At 44.8% G+C, this 13228-nt stretch overlaps 1 protein-coding gene across 10 annotated transcripts in view; it reads left to right on the top strand.

Moving 5' to 3' along the window:
• The window catches only part of FYB2 (FYN binding protein 2), a 30372-nt gene extending 18226 nt beyond the window's left edge, over positions 1-12146 (top strand). For 7 of the 10 annotated variants that reach the window (XM_040610648.1, XM_040610649.1, XM_040610653.1 and 4 more), the window contains 14 exons: positions 594-628; positions 1492-1576; positions 1925-2078; positions 3822-3948; positions 4048-4091; positions 4394-4463; positions 6387-6470; positions 7762-7790; positions 8482-8542; positions 9112-9204; positions 10796-10880; positions 11215-11371; positions 11522-11555; positions 11963-12146. In XM_040610648.1, coding sequence (XP_040466582.1) covers positions 594-628; positions 1492-1576; positions 1925-2078; positions 3822-3948; positions 4048-4091; positions 4394-4463; positions 6387-6470; positions 7762-7790; positions 8482-8542; positions 9112-9204; positions 10796-10880; positions 11215-11371; positions 11522-11555; positions 11963-11978 — 1074 coding nt within the window. In that variant the 3' untranslated portion in view covers positions 11979-12146. Of the gene's footprint in view, positions 1-593; positions 629-1491; positions 1577-1924; positions 2079-3821; positions 3949-4047; positions 4092-4393; positions 4464-6386; positions 6471-7674; positions 7791-8481; positions 8543-9111; positions 9205-10795; positions 10881-11214; positions 11372-11521; positions 11556-11962 lie in introns of those variants that run through there. The other 3 variants (XM_040610650.1, XM_040610652.1, XM_040610656.1) reach the window with 3 other exon arrangements.
• The last annotated feature ends 1082 nt before the right edge of the window (positions 12147-13228 follow it).

The raw sequence follows: 13228 nt of genomic DNA, 5'->3' as shown, positions 1-13228 counted from the left end.
TGCGTTGCGCGGGGCACGAATTGCTGCAGCGGTCCCTAGGGAAGACCTGCCGGGCTGCGTGGCTGGACTCACAGCAGGTAGCTGGGCTGAGAGGACGAGTCACCTCGTGCCAGGAGATGGTCATGTACCGGGTGTTGGTTCTGGCCCTGCTGAAATGTCAAACTCCACTTCCAAGTCAAATTGTCCAGGAAATAGCACAGGTTTCCAAAGGCAGTTATCTGTGCATGATTTGCAGAGAGGCTCTCTGGCTTGGCTGTAGTCTTATTTTATGGTAGGTTGGAAAATCTTTATTTAATTACAAAAAACTTCCTCCCCTTCTGTAAGCTCTCCAACCTTTCGTTCTGACCAGTAGCTTCATCGACCTGATCCCTTGCACTGTTATATTACCCTTACACAGTTTGTCAATAAGTGTATCCCCTGTCCTGCAAAGTAGAGGATATTTCCTTGTCTGATGACTATTCCAAACGTAAAATGCTTCTGGGCTTTCTAAAGAAATATTTCTTTAACTACTAGATGACAGTTGAGGCCTTGTATAAAAGCTTGACTGTTGAAAAAAGCGCAGTGGCTGAAAGCTTTCCTCTCCTTCGTTCTAGAAACAGAAGACAGATTTTCTCTTTGCCAAATCCAGGTAATTTCCTTTCCTTTCTCTCAAGCTTTTTCTAACCCCACAACTAACTCAGTGAGGGTTAGAGTATTGTAACACTCAGTAAATAGAAAGACATTTCATACATATCATGACCAGAGCAATGTAGACGATGATGCTCGTCTGTGTCAGCATTCATGGTTTCTAAGATGGTTTTCATTCTGAGGGATACCTGGAGGGGAGATTGTCATCCCTCCTCTGGCACACAAGAAAATACATTGTCTTTTCCTACTGAAACCTGAACCCTTTCAGTGTAAGAAGGGGGAGGTGTGAGGCTCTCAGGCTGGGACACCTGGTTCCAGATCTAAAGCCATGTGGTAAGGCAAGGTCCACACTGAATTCCACCCTATAAATGTCACGTTTCAAACTCCCTGCAGCATATAATCGCTGCCACTGGCTGAAGGCTGTTTTTTCAATGGGGACTGAAGAATCATGTAGTAGAAGGGGGTCACTTCAGTGGGAAATGTTGTGATGCTGGAAAAAAGGTACCAAGTTCTGCCTCCTGCTGCTGTATCTTCCCTAAATTGCAGTATAGTGTGGTGAGAGGCGCATCTCCTGAGCCGGGTGCCACCGCTGGCAAACGGATCTAGCTTGTGCATTCCTGCTACTAGAAAACAATCGTCTTAGTTCACCTCTTTTCCAAGAGTGATTGCTATCACCCCAAGTAACCAGTGGCCTTTAGGGTTGGATTTCCCCTTACTTTTAGTACTGGTGGTCTTTTTGGCATCTACCTCATTCAAAGAGAAAATGAGCTGCTTATTTGGGCACAGTCATAAAGCAGTCTGCCTGCCTGTCACTTTGCTGAAGCATTTCTGTTCTGGGATCTCCCTCGTGTCTGAAATTTTCAGTTCTGGAGGAGCTGTAGTAGAGGATGAAAAAGAGGAAGAGCCAAGTCTTGAAAGAGAGAAACAGGAAGCAAAGAAAATTCTCAAGGTATCGTAGAGATTACTTTTAATAATTACTGTGTGGGGTCTCTTCTCCTTCTGTCTTCCCTCTCTTTGAGAAACAGTTAAAATTTGAGTCCTTAATATTACCCCTGGGGGGGTTTCTGGCTTCTCTTTTGTCTGCTCATTGCTCAACTGCTACTGCCTAAAAGGCAGGTAATGCTGCCAAGCAGCACGTGTCCACCAGAAATCCCTGATGGAAAAAGGCGTGAAACTGTATTAATTCCACAGAAAGATAATTTACATTCTTGTTGATGTATATATGTAAAATGTATTCACTTATATGAGAAAAGTGTTTCTAAAGACTGTATTGACCAGACCAAATGTCTGATCTCAGACAGGTGGAAATGAATACGTATCTCCCACTAGCCCAGCCAAGGAAGATGGTGGAGGTGGGATGAAGGTGCTGCCAGTGAAGCAGGATGTGTCAAGTACCCAGGCTGAAGAGCATCCTACCCTACAAGGGCTGGCAAAAGACGGAGCAGAGCTCTGTGAGTATCTCATTGCGCTGTTGAGTGTTTCCTCAGTCCTCGGTCCCATCTGTTGCCCAAATGTCTCTTCCATATGGGAAATAATGTTAAATTTGGATGCAACTCTTGAACCAATTTAGTTAAACCAGGGCAAAAGGTTGCATGCACATTTGTATTCTGGTCTGAATCATTTATTTTGGCTTTGCAAATAGCTTCCTACGTTGGTTAACCACCTGCGTAACTCAAACCAAGGTGTTTGTTTTTCTAGCAGATTGCCCTTATCCAAGAGAGTTAAAATCCATCTCCTCTGCTTCTCATAATTTATTAAGTCTCAGAAAAGGATTTGGCTAAGGCTTGTGGTAGAAACACACATGAGCAGGGTGAGAGCCTGAAGTCTCCCCCTTTCCCTTACTAAGACAGATGATGGCTCCTTGCTCCATTTTCATCATAGTTCCAGTGAGCCTTTTTCTGACTTCGGGCTCCTTCTGTCACGACGCTCCAACATAGCATCTGGAGCTGGTGATACGCACCTTGGCTGCACAATTAAACCCAGTCACATGCCCTCTGTAAACACTATTTTGCAACTTCAGGTATAAGTGTGCACAGGCTCTATTCTGCAAAAGCTTACTCCTGCCCCTGCAAGCCGCTAGTGTGATACAGCAACATTTCAAAGATGAAAGAGAGAAAAGTAGCTCTGTTGGGCTCGGTGGACAGACCAGGAGTGTGAAGGAAAAGTGTAAATTCACTGTGGCTGTGGTTGTTGTTATTGGTGTGGTCCTCAGGTGGTTGTTTTTTTTTTAATTTTAAACCACTTCATAATAATTTTCTCTTTTGGTTGGTGTCTGGTTTTGTGAGAAATCTTGCTGGTTTGCGTGACCTTTGAACAGCTGGAGGTAATTTCTGTTGGGATTTTTTTTAAAAAAAGTACTCATGGTGAGCCTCCTGCTATTGTTTCATCAGAGAGCCTGATTTTGCAGAATTGTTTGGTTCCTCCGCAACCCTCCCCATCTTTTTCTTCTTCATGGGGATTTGAATGTTTTGCAGAAACTTTGGTCATTAACTAGACCATACTGTGGTGGTGCATGTTTCTGGTGAGACCTACTGCATGCACATGTGTTCATTTAGAAACACTATCTGCTTTTATTTGTGTGGCTGCATTTCTACATTACTCCAGCTCTTTTAAATCAGTTTTAAGTATTTAATATTGCCACTTAACAGAGTCCTCCGGTAATAATCTTTTTCTAACTTCATGAGGTTCCAGCTCTTGGTGAAATACATCTTTGGAATACTCTCCTTCCTTGTCTGCTTTATGAGATGCTGATTTACAGGTGTGTTTCCAATGGACTGGACCATTATTTGGGTCTTAACATCACCAACCATGCCAAACCCTCCCTTCAATCACTTCTCTCAATATCCATGAGTAGTCTCTTGGGATGTTTTCTGGTGAGGAGGATTTGGGTCAGAGCTGCTGCAACTGAGAATATCGATGGATGTTTTCATTTTTTTAAAATGTAAAATATTTAAACACTTTAGAATATTTTAAAGATAAATGTTTTAGAACCTGAAACCTTGTAGAATTTTTTTGGTTTGTTTTTTTTTTTTCTCAAAGTGGCTCAGAGCAGAGCCTTTCCTGAACTCCTGGAATGGAAAGTATGTCCATAGGCTCCTTGTTGTGGCATCAGCTGTTATCCTCAACAGTTGCCCTTGCCCTGAGAGAAGTTCCTCAGAAAAGCTCCTAAAGCGAAGGTGCTTTCTTGTTTCCAGTGCGCTACATGCATGTTGGTGCTCCAAAGCCAGGGGTAGAAATAACAGCCTTGAACCAAAACACCTGGCAGTCTCTGCAGGCATGGGAGGACATATATGATGACGTTGGGGAAATGCAAGATAGACTGTGAGTACGGACTTGGGCTCTTCGCTGGGGTTGTGTTTATGAAATGTCTTTTTAAAATGACGCTGCAGCAAATCTCCATGTAATACTTCTGTCTTCTAGCAGCCACGGGTCGGATGCCTCAAGTCCGTTCACTTCAGCCAGCAGTAAGTGCAGCACGTGGGGAAGCTTGATCAGAACTGCTTTTAATTTGGGTTGGTCCCCGGGAGATGCTGTGAATAGCTTCTTTTAACTTGCAACATCTATAGTGTCTCCTTCTGGCCTGGTTGCTCTAAATTCCCATTAAAACCAGTGGGGAGCAATACATGTGGCTAGCATGGAATTCATCTGAGTGACCTCGAAGCCTCTGTAAGAGTAAAATGTAATGGCCTGGGTGCAATTTGTCCAGCAAACCTCACCTCGTCGCTACTGAACGTGGTTTGTGATAATGGCATACCTTGGGTTTAAGTTTCAGGAAACGGCTGTGAAGAAACATATGAAGATGTTGAGACTGGGGGTGATAATCCAACAAAACTGGAGTAAGTTCCAATTTCTTAGCCTGTATTTTGAAATACTGACCATAATTCCTTGATCTCACATGCCAGGTGCTGGCTGGAAGCCTTTTTTTCCCCAATACTGCAGAAATGTTGGTGCATGGGTGGCTTTCTTCCCCTCTTCCTCCCTCTTTCCCCTTTGGCTGACATGTAGGGAGCAAAAAATAGTTACCAAAGTTAAAACCCTGAGCAGTGAGGCCTTTCTGTTAGAGTTGGTAGCACTCTCCATCCGTTGGAAATACTCCCCTTACAGACCTCTCCTGGCATAAAGCACACAGGACAGCCTTGCTAGCCTTTTGTTTTCCGAAGCCTTGCTCAGCTGTAGCTGAGAAATGGTACCTTTTTGTGTGTGCCGAAAGAGGCAAGGCCGGAGGAACAAATGGGGACCTTGTCCCCATAAAAAGGGACCAAATGCTCCCATTTCAGGTCACAGAATGTTGGAAAGCTGAAAGGACATACTGCAACGAACATGCAACCTTCTCCTTTTTATATAACTTCTCAAGATATTTGCTTCCACAGGCTGTGTTGTAAAAGCAATGAGTTTTGCAGCCTCAGGTTTATACATTGCCTGAGCTTCCCAGGTGGATTAAAAGGCGAAACATGAAGTTAGGTGTGTTTTTACTTATTAGCGTTGTGTGGTTCCCTACCCTCATGCAGTAAAGGATTTCCTGCATCCCTTTGTAAGAAATAGAGACAGCCTTTGGGAATGACATATGGGCTGGGGATGCCGCACACAACTGCTTCAAATGCATCTGGTGGCTCTCTTCTGAGGAGCAGTGTGGGAGGAATAATAAGGTGTTGCTCTACATCTGCTTTTCCCTTACGGATGTGAGACTCGTACTGGCTTGCATCTGGATTCAAGTCAAGCTTATGCGTGGATGTAGAGCCTGTGTGTGTCAGAGAGGGAAAAAAGATATGGGAAACGAGAAACCCCGAGGTGGCTGGGCAGTTATTGAGAGGCGAAAGTGTCATTTCTCTGCAAACTGCCCACAAGAGCTGTGTGGTGGAGGCGCATGAGCTTCTCGGGCCAGCGGGTGATGCGCTGGTGGCTGCGCCTGGCTCCCGGGCTGACCGTGCGTCCCCCCCGGGCTCTTCTGCGCCTCTGTGCCGGCGCCGAGCAGCAGCAGCAGCTGAACGCCGTTGCTAGTGCGCGGGAAAGCAGTGCGTCTGGCGGGCTTTGCAAGGGAATTGCATGACACAGCTAGAGTCGGGACCGAATTCACGGGGTGCAGAGGTCACCGTCTCAATCCCCAAACCAGTCGTTATGGAATCTTTCTATCGATCCCACGTGCAGGATGAGGTGTGCTGATACACATAAAGTATTTTTAATAGTACTTGCGCATGGATAATGTCCCCCAGGTGAGGATCTTGGTTGTTCGCAGGTACTATTAGTAAATTGCCGTGTAGCTTTGCAACCCCCCGTAAGCTTGAGAGAGAAGTGTGTATAGTGGAACTTCTCTCTCAACAACATATACAACGAAAATGTGTGGTGAAGGGTGGCACAGACACATGCTCCCAATGTCCTCCTTTAATGGTCACTGTGTGCTTCTGGGGAATTTTTGTCCCTTTCACTAGGAATTTTTACTCCAAATAAACCTGGATCATTCTGTGGTTGTTAGGTCAGAGGAGACAAGTTCAGTTACACAGAAAAGTTTAAAGCCAAGCAGAGATTTGAGCTTGGACTTCAATAAGTAAGCACTTTTTGCTGTGTTGGTGCCTTTCCCATTGAATCCATCATTCATCCACATGATGCTGTCAAGGCTTAAAGCTCACTGCTGAGCTGAGGGCTAAGGTCTGCTGACCCTCCTGTACCTGCTTCGGGATCTCTGGGGCTACGAGCATGGCAGTTCTCACACAGTTCAGTGCCTGGTGCCTCTTTAATTTAAAATATGTTTCTCATTTGGACAGAACAGAAAAACAGAAGAGATTTGGAAACTTGTTCAAGATAGAAAAGTTGAAGCTGAAGAATACCAGGTTCAAGGAGAACTTAAGGTAAGAAAATGGTGGTGGTCCAACCCCTTCACCCTCTAAATCTGAACATTCCTATTTGGAATAATTTGAGAGCAAGAGGTCTAGGAGTAAGGAATGCAGCTTTATTGGGAAAGTTATGCCCAAAGTGCTTCTATCAACTCATGAGGAGCTGCTGTGGCAGATGTGGCCAAATGTCCATCTGTGCAGCTTCTCTGAAGTCTCTGGCATCGGGAACCTGCAGGAGCTGGTCCTACAGCAGTGTCCCAGTTTTCATAGGCTTTCTGCTGCCCTCAGTACCTCAGCATGATGCAGGTACACAAGGGAATGTAGAGATGTGATACCTGCTGCCTAGAGCTGTGGGGCAGGGTTAGGCAAAGGCTTGTTGATGTGGCTTTTACGGGCTGAGGGTTTTTATTCCAGGTACCATTTATAGTCAGGCTGGCAACAGCATCTGCTGAAGAAGTTTACTGTTGAGCCTGTATTCTAACAAGTTAGGATAGAGGACGTTGTGTAACTGCCTCTAGTGCCCTTTCAGGTACTCTAATATTCAAAATCCTCATTAAGGTTCCATGGAAACCGCCTTTTCTACGAGTGCACGGTAGCTGCCTGCTGGACTTGTCCTCCACTGCTGCCAGCATGTGCCTCACCTTGTGCACAGTGCCTGAAGTCCAGGAAAATGCTACTTTTTCTTATTTCTTTGGAAATTCCAGATTAACCCTTTCCTCTCTTACATGAGGAAGGTTTGTTTTACTTAAAAACCTTTTCGCACTAGGTGTTCTGCCATGTCAGCGGCTCCCTCCTGCACTACTGCTAAAGATCGTCACAGGGAAGGAGCCACCAGGTTTCATGCCATTCTCCTGTTACAAAGAGCCCTTAAAGCTCCAGCAAGTATCTTAGATACCTACAGTCATTGTCACATATAAATTGCAACCTATGATATTGCCAGACTACAAGGAGGGAATTACTACCGCCTACAGTTACCAACTGTCCGTCAACCCTCTAGCTATTGGGAATGGGTGTAGGAGTAGGCAGGAGGAGGGTGCTTTTGCCAATTTGAACTGTTCTTCGGATGCAATGTAGACCTCTCTTAACCCACTTGACAAACACATGGCTCCTGTTGCTGCCAGAGGGTGGAGATGCTGATTTAGCAAGGGCTGTGATACTGGCAGATGCTGTTGGTGTCACGGAGACCATGCACCTAGACCTGCCTCCATCTCTTCAGCAGCAAGCACTGCCAGCTTGTTGGTACTTGTGGCTTTCTGGGTGATGCTGATGTGCAAACTTGTTTCTAAAAGCTTCTTTGTATCCGCAGACTGTTTTCCACTTCGACACCAAATTTAGGTAAGCAACATACATATATCTGACTCTTGGGGATTTGTGTGTGTGTATGTGAAGAGGGAAATGTATTGCACAATGGGAAGTGAACTTTATGCATCGTGCCTTTCTGAAAATCATTTAATGTGGCAGCATTAAAATGGGAAGACTTGACAGAGATTTGTGCTTCACTTGGGGGTAGTTTGTTGCCCATTTTGGGGTGTTTTTTCTTTGTATAGGAGCATTCCTCCTGTAGCTCTGAATATATTCAGGAAGGCAACGTGCAAAGCAGTCTGTGCTGAGCCACTGCCTCCAGACTGGCAGTGGTGTTTAACAGCTGATGGCACTCCAGCAGCTCTCTGCAAAACTATGTAAATGGGAGTGGACACAAAACCTGTTCCCACTAATGAAGCCTTGAGAAGGTGCTGGAGTGAACGTACCCATGTTCTCAGCATGGAAACCCTGCTAGGGTTAGCTACTGTGTGAAGCTGGGGCTTTTCTACTGCTCCTACTCAACTACCAAACCTGAGCATCCTGCCTTGTGTGGGAGTTTTGCCTGGTTTTTGGAGCACTGAGGATCTTGCTTTTGCATTGCCTTGGCCCCTTTGGGTTGAGCAACTAGCAGCAGCCACGGTTTTCCTCTGCAATACATAATTTGGAGGAGCAGGCTCAGAAGGACATCTCCTAATAATTTTCCCTGCTGCATTTTGGTTGACAGCGGCTGTTTCCCAGGAGGACATGGTGTACGACAATGTCGAGGTGGGGCAGAGAGAGCTGAGGTGAGGAGGGTGCCCTCTCCTGGGGCTGGCCTCGGGCCAAGGAGATGTTCCTCTTGGCACAAACCTGTGCCCAGGGGAGCCTGCGGTACTGCAAGCCACTGGGGGTCAGGAGCTGGTCGGGACTCAGTCCTCTGGAGACAGTCCAGGTGCCCTCTCCGTGTGTGTTTAATTTGGCAAGTAGCATCCTGCAAAATGTTTTTTCAATGTTACCTAGTTAGTGCCAGGGACGTGGAAAGGAGGGAGCTGCTCCCTGAAATGTGAAAATTCAGATAGTTTTCCTAAGGAAGGAAAACTTCGTCTCCCAGACCCGATAATCAGCCCTATCCTGGCAAGCTCTTGTCAGAAAAAATTACTTTTAATAGGAACAGCATGTCTTGATGTCTTGCTGCCAGATGATTGTGGCAGCAGCACGTGCTGGTATAAATCACAGCAAGTGTCTGCATTACAGGGGTGGTTCTGGGGGGAGACAGAGAAAAATCACAGCTCTGTAGGTACAGGGGCTTGGGGAGGGGATGCGGTCTGCTGGAAAAACCCTTGAATTTCTGTGTGGCTCTTTCCCCTCCTCTCAGAGAGAAGGATGACAAGTACAAAACCTGGATGCCAAAATTTCTGATGGCAAAAGACAGTAAGGACCAAAGGAGAAGCAGCGACGATGTGGAAAGGTCTAGATTCCCATTCTGTGTTTTCCCACGTTGTCTATCTTCGTACACACATCTCTCGAGTTGTTTGCAGGAGCGGGATGCCCTGATGGCGCAGATGGTTTTTGCTGGCTGCTGCTCCAGGGTCCTTTCCCTTTGAAGCCAGCTTTCAGGAATCTCTGCATAAAATATCTTCAGGGCAAAACAAAGCAGGGGATATCCTGAGGGTCTCATCTTGAAGTTGTATCATGTCTTCCCACTTAGCTGAGACAAAAAGGTGTAACTTGCTATATATTTGGCTGCTTTTCTGCCATGCTCAGTGCCATTCCTTCTTTAATTGTGCCTTGATTAAATATTTGATCTCTGTGGATCAGCTATTGCTGTTTTGGCAAGAGTGCTGTGCTTAGAAGCCCTGTACGCAGCATAGTTAATTGCCTGTGTGTTCCTCTTGCCCTTATTTTAAGATACGGATTTCTTGGGTCTTCTTTCTCCAGCTGGGTTCATTGCATTGCCTATTGCTGTACCATTTGTGCATAAAATCAAAAATAAAACTTTCTGTTATTGGCACTGCAAAACTTTGCATGGAAGTAGGAGCTTTAGTTTCCCATTTAGATCAGAAGAAGGTGCATTGCAATGAGCTTTTTCGTGACCCGATACCTGGGACTTCAAACAAATGCAAATCAGAGACCTATTTTCCAGGTTCTCCCCACAGAGCTCGCGCATGGGGTTGCTCAAACACCGCTTGTTGTGTTGTGCCAAGTCATGTGTTTAATTTCACAGACTATCGGGAAGTCGATGCATTTTTGTCTGTTCCTTAGAGCCCGCAGGTCCTGCGGCCTGAGACCACCAAGGAGGAATCTCTTCACAGCTTAAAAGTCCCGAGCTTCAGCTCTTGTTTCCCCTCCTCTTAATTTTAAGTGCATGAAAGTTAGCCAGGGGTGAATGATTTATTGCAAGTGGGTGTTTTGTTGGTTGGTTGGTTGTTTTTTCCCCTGTCTTCATTCTAAAATGAATGCCGTAGCTGGAATTTCAGGTACGGACCAGAAGGAGTGGTATTTCCACACCCAGGGAACGCCCCAGCATAGATGGCCATCGCTCCCCGTAAGGTGTTATAAGAGCTTGTTAATCACTTTACAGTGCCATGTAAATGTCTGCTTGGGTGACTTTCTCCTCCATATGCTAAAAAAAACCCAAAAATCTGGAGAGCTGTGTCAAGCCCCACTGCCATAAATGACTCAGAATGAGAGTTATCTGGGGACCCTTTATGTGTGAATATAAATAAAACCAGAGGGGGACAAACTGCTGGGGGAAAAGTGAATTGTTGACTTCTATAAAAGCCCGACTGATTCAAAACACTTGATAGTTTGTTTGTTCCCACGCTGCTTACAGAAAAAACAGTTATTCCCAATGGGGATACGAAATGGCTCAAGTGATGCTCACCGACAGATTCGAGGTGCAAATTCATTCTTTTACGGAAAATAGCGATGGGAACAGTGTGCTTTGCTCTTCCAAGAGTTCACTGCAGACTGGAGTTAGGCTCTGGGTTGTATTTCCCAGTGTGCCAGGGATTATTTAAATGGAGCTCAGAAATGTGCGTCTCTCCCTCTTGATGCAGAAATATCTTCAAAATCAAGAAGAGCAATGTGGAAAAAAGCAAGAAGATGGAAAAAGAAGAGAAGTTTTTTAGAGAAACATTTATGGTGCGTGTCTGTTTAGAGAACTAGTTGTGCCAGAGGAAAGCAGCTATGGTTTTTTGTCAATCCTAAATTTTGACAATCCTATCATGCTTAAAAGATGCATGGTGGAAAGTTGTCGGTCCTTAGGTGTGCTGGGAGGGATGTCCCACTGGCCTGCTGCCTTCTCCTCTAACCTGGGATCTTCATCAGGGATGTTGCTGGGGTTTTTTTATCTCTTCAGCTCCAAACAAAGCCTCACAGCCCAACCTGAAACCTCTTCTCTCCACCCCTCCTCGCTGCCCTTAAAGACATTGCACGTGAGTACAGAATAACTTGTGGTTTTCTTTCTTTCCTGCAGTACGATAAGGAGATCAACATTGTCAACACAGCCATTGCCGCGTGCTCGGTCCCTAGTAAGAGGAGGGTTGATCTCCCAGTCATAGCTGGAGAACAGCTAGATGTTATTGATGTCGCGGAGGACAACGCAGTGATTTGCCGCAATTTGGAGGGCAGATGTAAGTTTGCAGAAAGCCTCTGGCACGGGTGGCCGCTGCCGTCCCGTTTTGAGGGGTAAATCGGCTTCGCAAGCAACAGTATGTTCTTTGTGCTTAGCACTGCCACTTCGTGCGCTCAGGAGTTTACAAGTTCTTTTTTCCTTCTCTCAGATGGATATGTTCTAGTGGAGCACTTGAACTTCAGGTAAACTCTGCTTTTATTTATTATGATGCATATTTTCTTCTCCTTCCTGTGTATAGATGCCTGAGATCTGGAGAACGGGACTTAAAACTTCTGAAGGCAGGGGAAGGTTAATGTAAACAGCCAGTATTAAATATTGAATAAGTATTTCCAGTTTTAGTCTGCTATTCTGCTGTTACACAGCTTTCCAGTCCAACTGCAGCTAAAAAAAGCCCTGTCCAGTCATGACTTGTATAAATTGGAGATTCTTGACTTGCCTTCAGATATGCCATATTAATTCACATCTGCTGCAAACGTGGGCCCCTCAGTGTGCATTGCCTTGCCAACTCACACCCTTAAATTCCCTGCTGCATTATCATTTCCTTGCATGTTCATGCTTAATTGATACAAATGAACCTCCTGTTGCCCAGGTGCCCATTGCCGTGAAGCTTTCTTTTTTTGAGGCAGACGGTACTAGCTGCCCTCCCTGAGAGCTGCTTTCTCCTAGAGCATCCCTGAAGGTCTCTTTTGTTCTTCCCACATCCATGAGAGCCCACGTTGGTCAACAGTGGAGTGATGATGTGAATGTAAATAAAGTTTTATTTTTTACACTTACGCTGTTTAATGTGCAAGGGACGTTTCCTTTTTTGTCTGCTATTTAGAGCACATCTCCACTGATTATCTCAACATTTAGTTATTTTCAGTATTTCTCACTTTTTGGAGTACCTTGTTCGTCAGCTCTGAAGGAGCCATAACATTTCTGCATTTGCATGAAAAAAATGGTGCAGTTTAGTTGTTCCGTCTCGTTACTGCCCAGTTTAGGTGCTAGAATAGCAAGACTCCCCAAAAGATTTGCTTATCAAAAAGCAAACCATATAAATTTGAACTGGTTTTGGTCTTGACAAAAGTGTTGGGACAAGAAGTATGTACCACCACTCTTGCTGTGTTGAATATATAAAATAGTGGAAAAGTTGACTTATTTCTTTCCAAGAAACATTTTAAAAGAGTAAATAAAGCATTCAGTCAAAATTTACTTTATTTTTATAAGCTAACTTAGGCATCCCAGATATGTACAGGCTGACTTCTAGCTCCCACCAAGTCTCAGCGGCAGGCAGGTACCCAACAGTTGCCCCTGTGTTCGGGCCATTCTCCACTGTGGGCCTGGAGGATGATTGCTTATTTTAAGAAAAATGCTTTTACACGTAGGAAGAGAAATATAAATTGCTAATGGCTTCTCCTCAGTGTATCCAGTGGATAGCTTTTCAAAAGCAGAAAAATGTGGATAGGGTTTTTACATGGCTTTGGAAGAAAAAAAACCCTTAAATATGACTGTAGTGTGCAGCTTTTGCCCCTCCCCAGCACATTTTAAGTGCCCGTATCAGTTTGCTCATAAATATCCTAAAAATGTAGATGGTTTAATTAGAAATTATTAAATGTTCCAGGCTTAAGAAAACACAGCAAACTAAAAGTGCTGTTTGCCACACGGCCATTTCAAAGCTGGCATAGGAGACATCAGAGAAAACAGAGCAAATATTTAACGTTTACTTTTAAGTCTATACAGGCATTCTTATTTATTTTACCATGTGGTTACTATTAAGTGTGTTGGCCTGCATCCATCCTTGCAATGAAAAAAAATAAATAAAACAATCCCCTGTAAGCATGCGCAGCTTTGCAGGCTTGCCAGCCCAAATATTTAG

The sequence above is a fragment of the Falco naumanni genome, chromosome 11, assembly GCF_017639655.2.
Source record: "Falco naumanni isolate bFalNau1 chromosome 11, bFalNau1.pat, whole genome shotgun sequence".
Taxonomy (NCBI): Eukaryota; Metazoa; Chordata; class Aves; order Falconiformes; family Falconidae; genus Falco; species Falco naumanni.
This window is presented reverse-complemented; position numbering and strand designations above follow the sequence as displayed.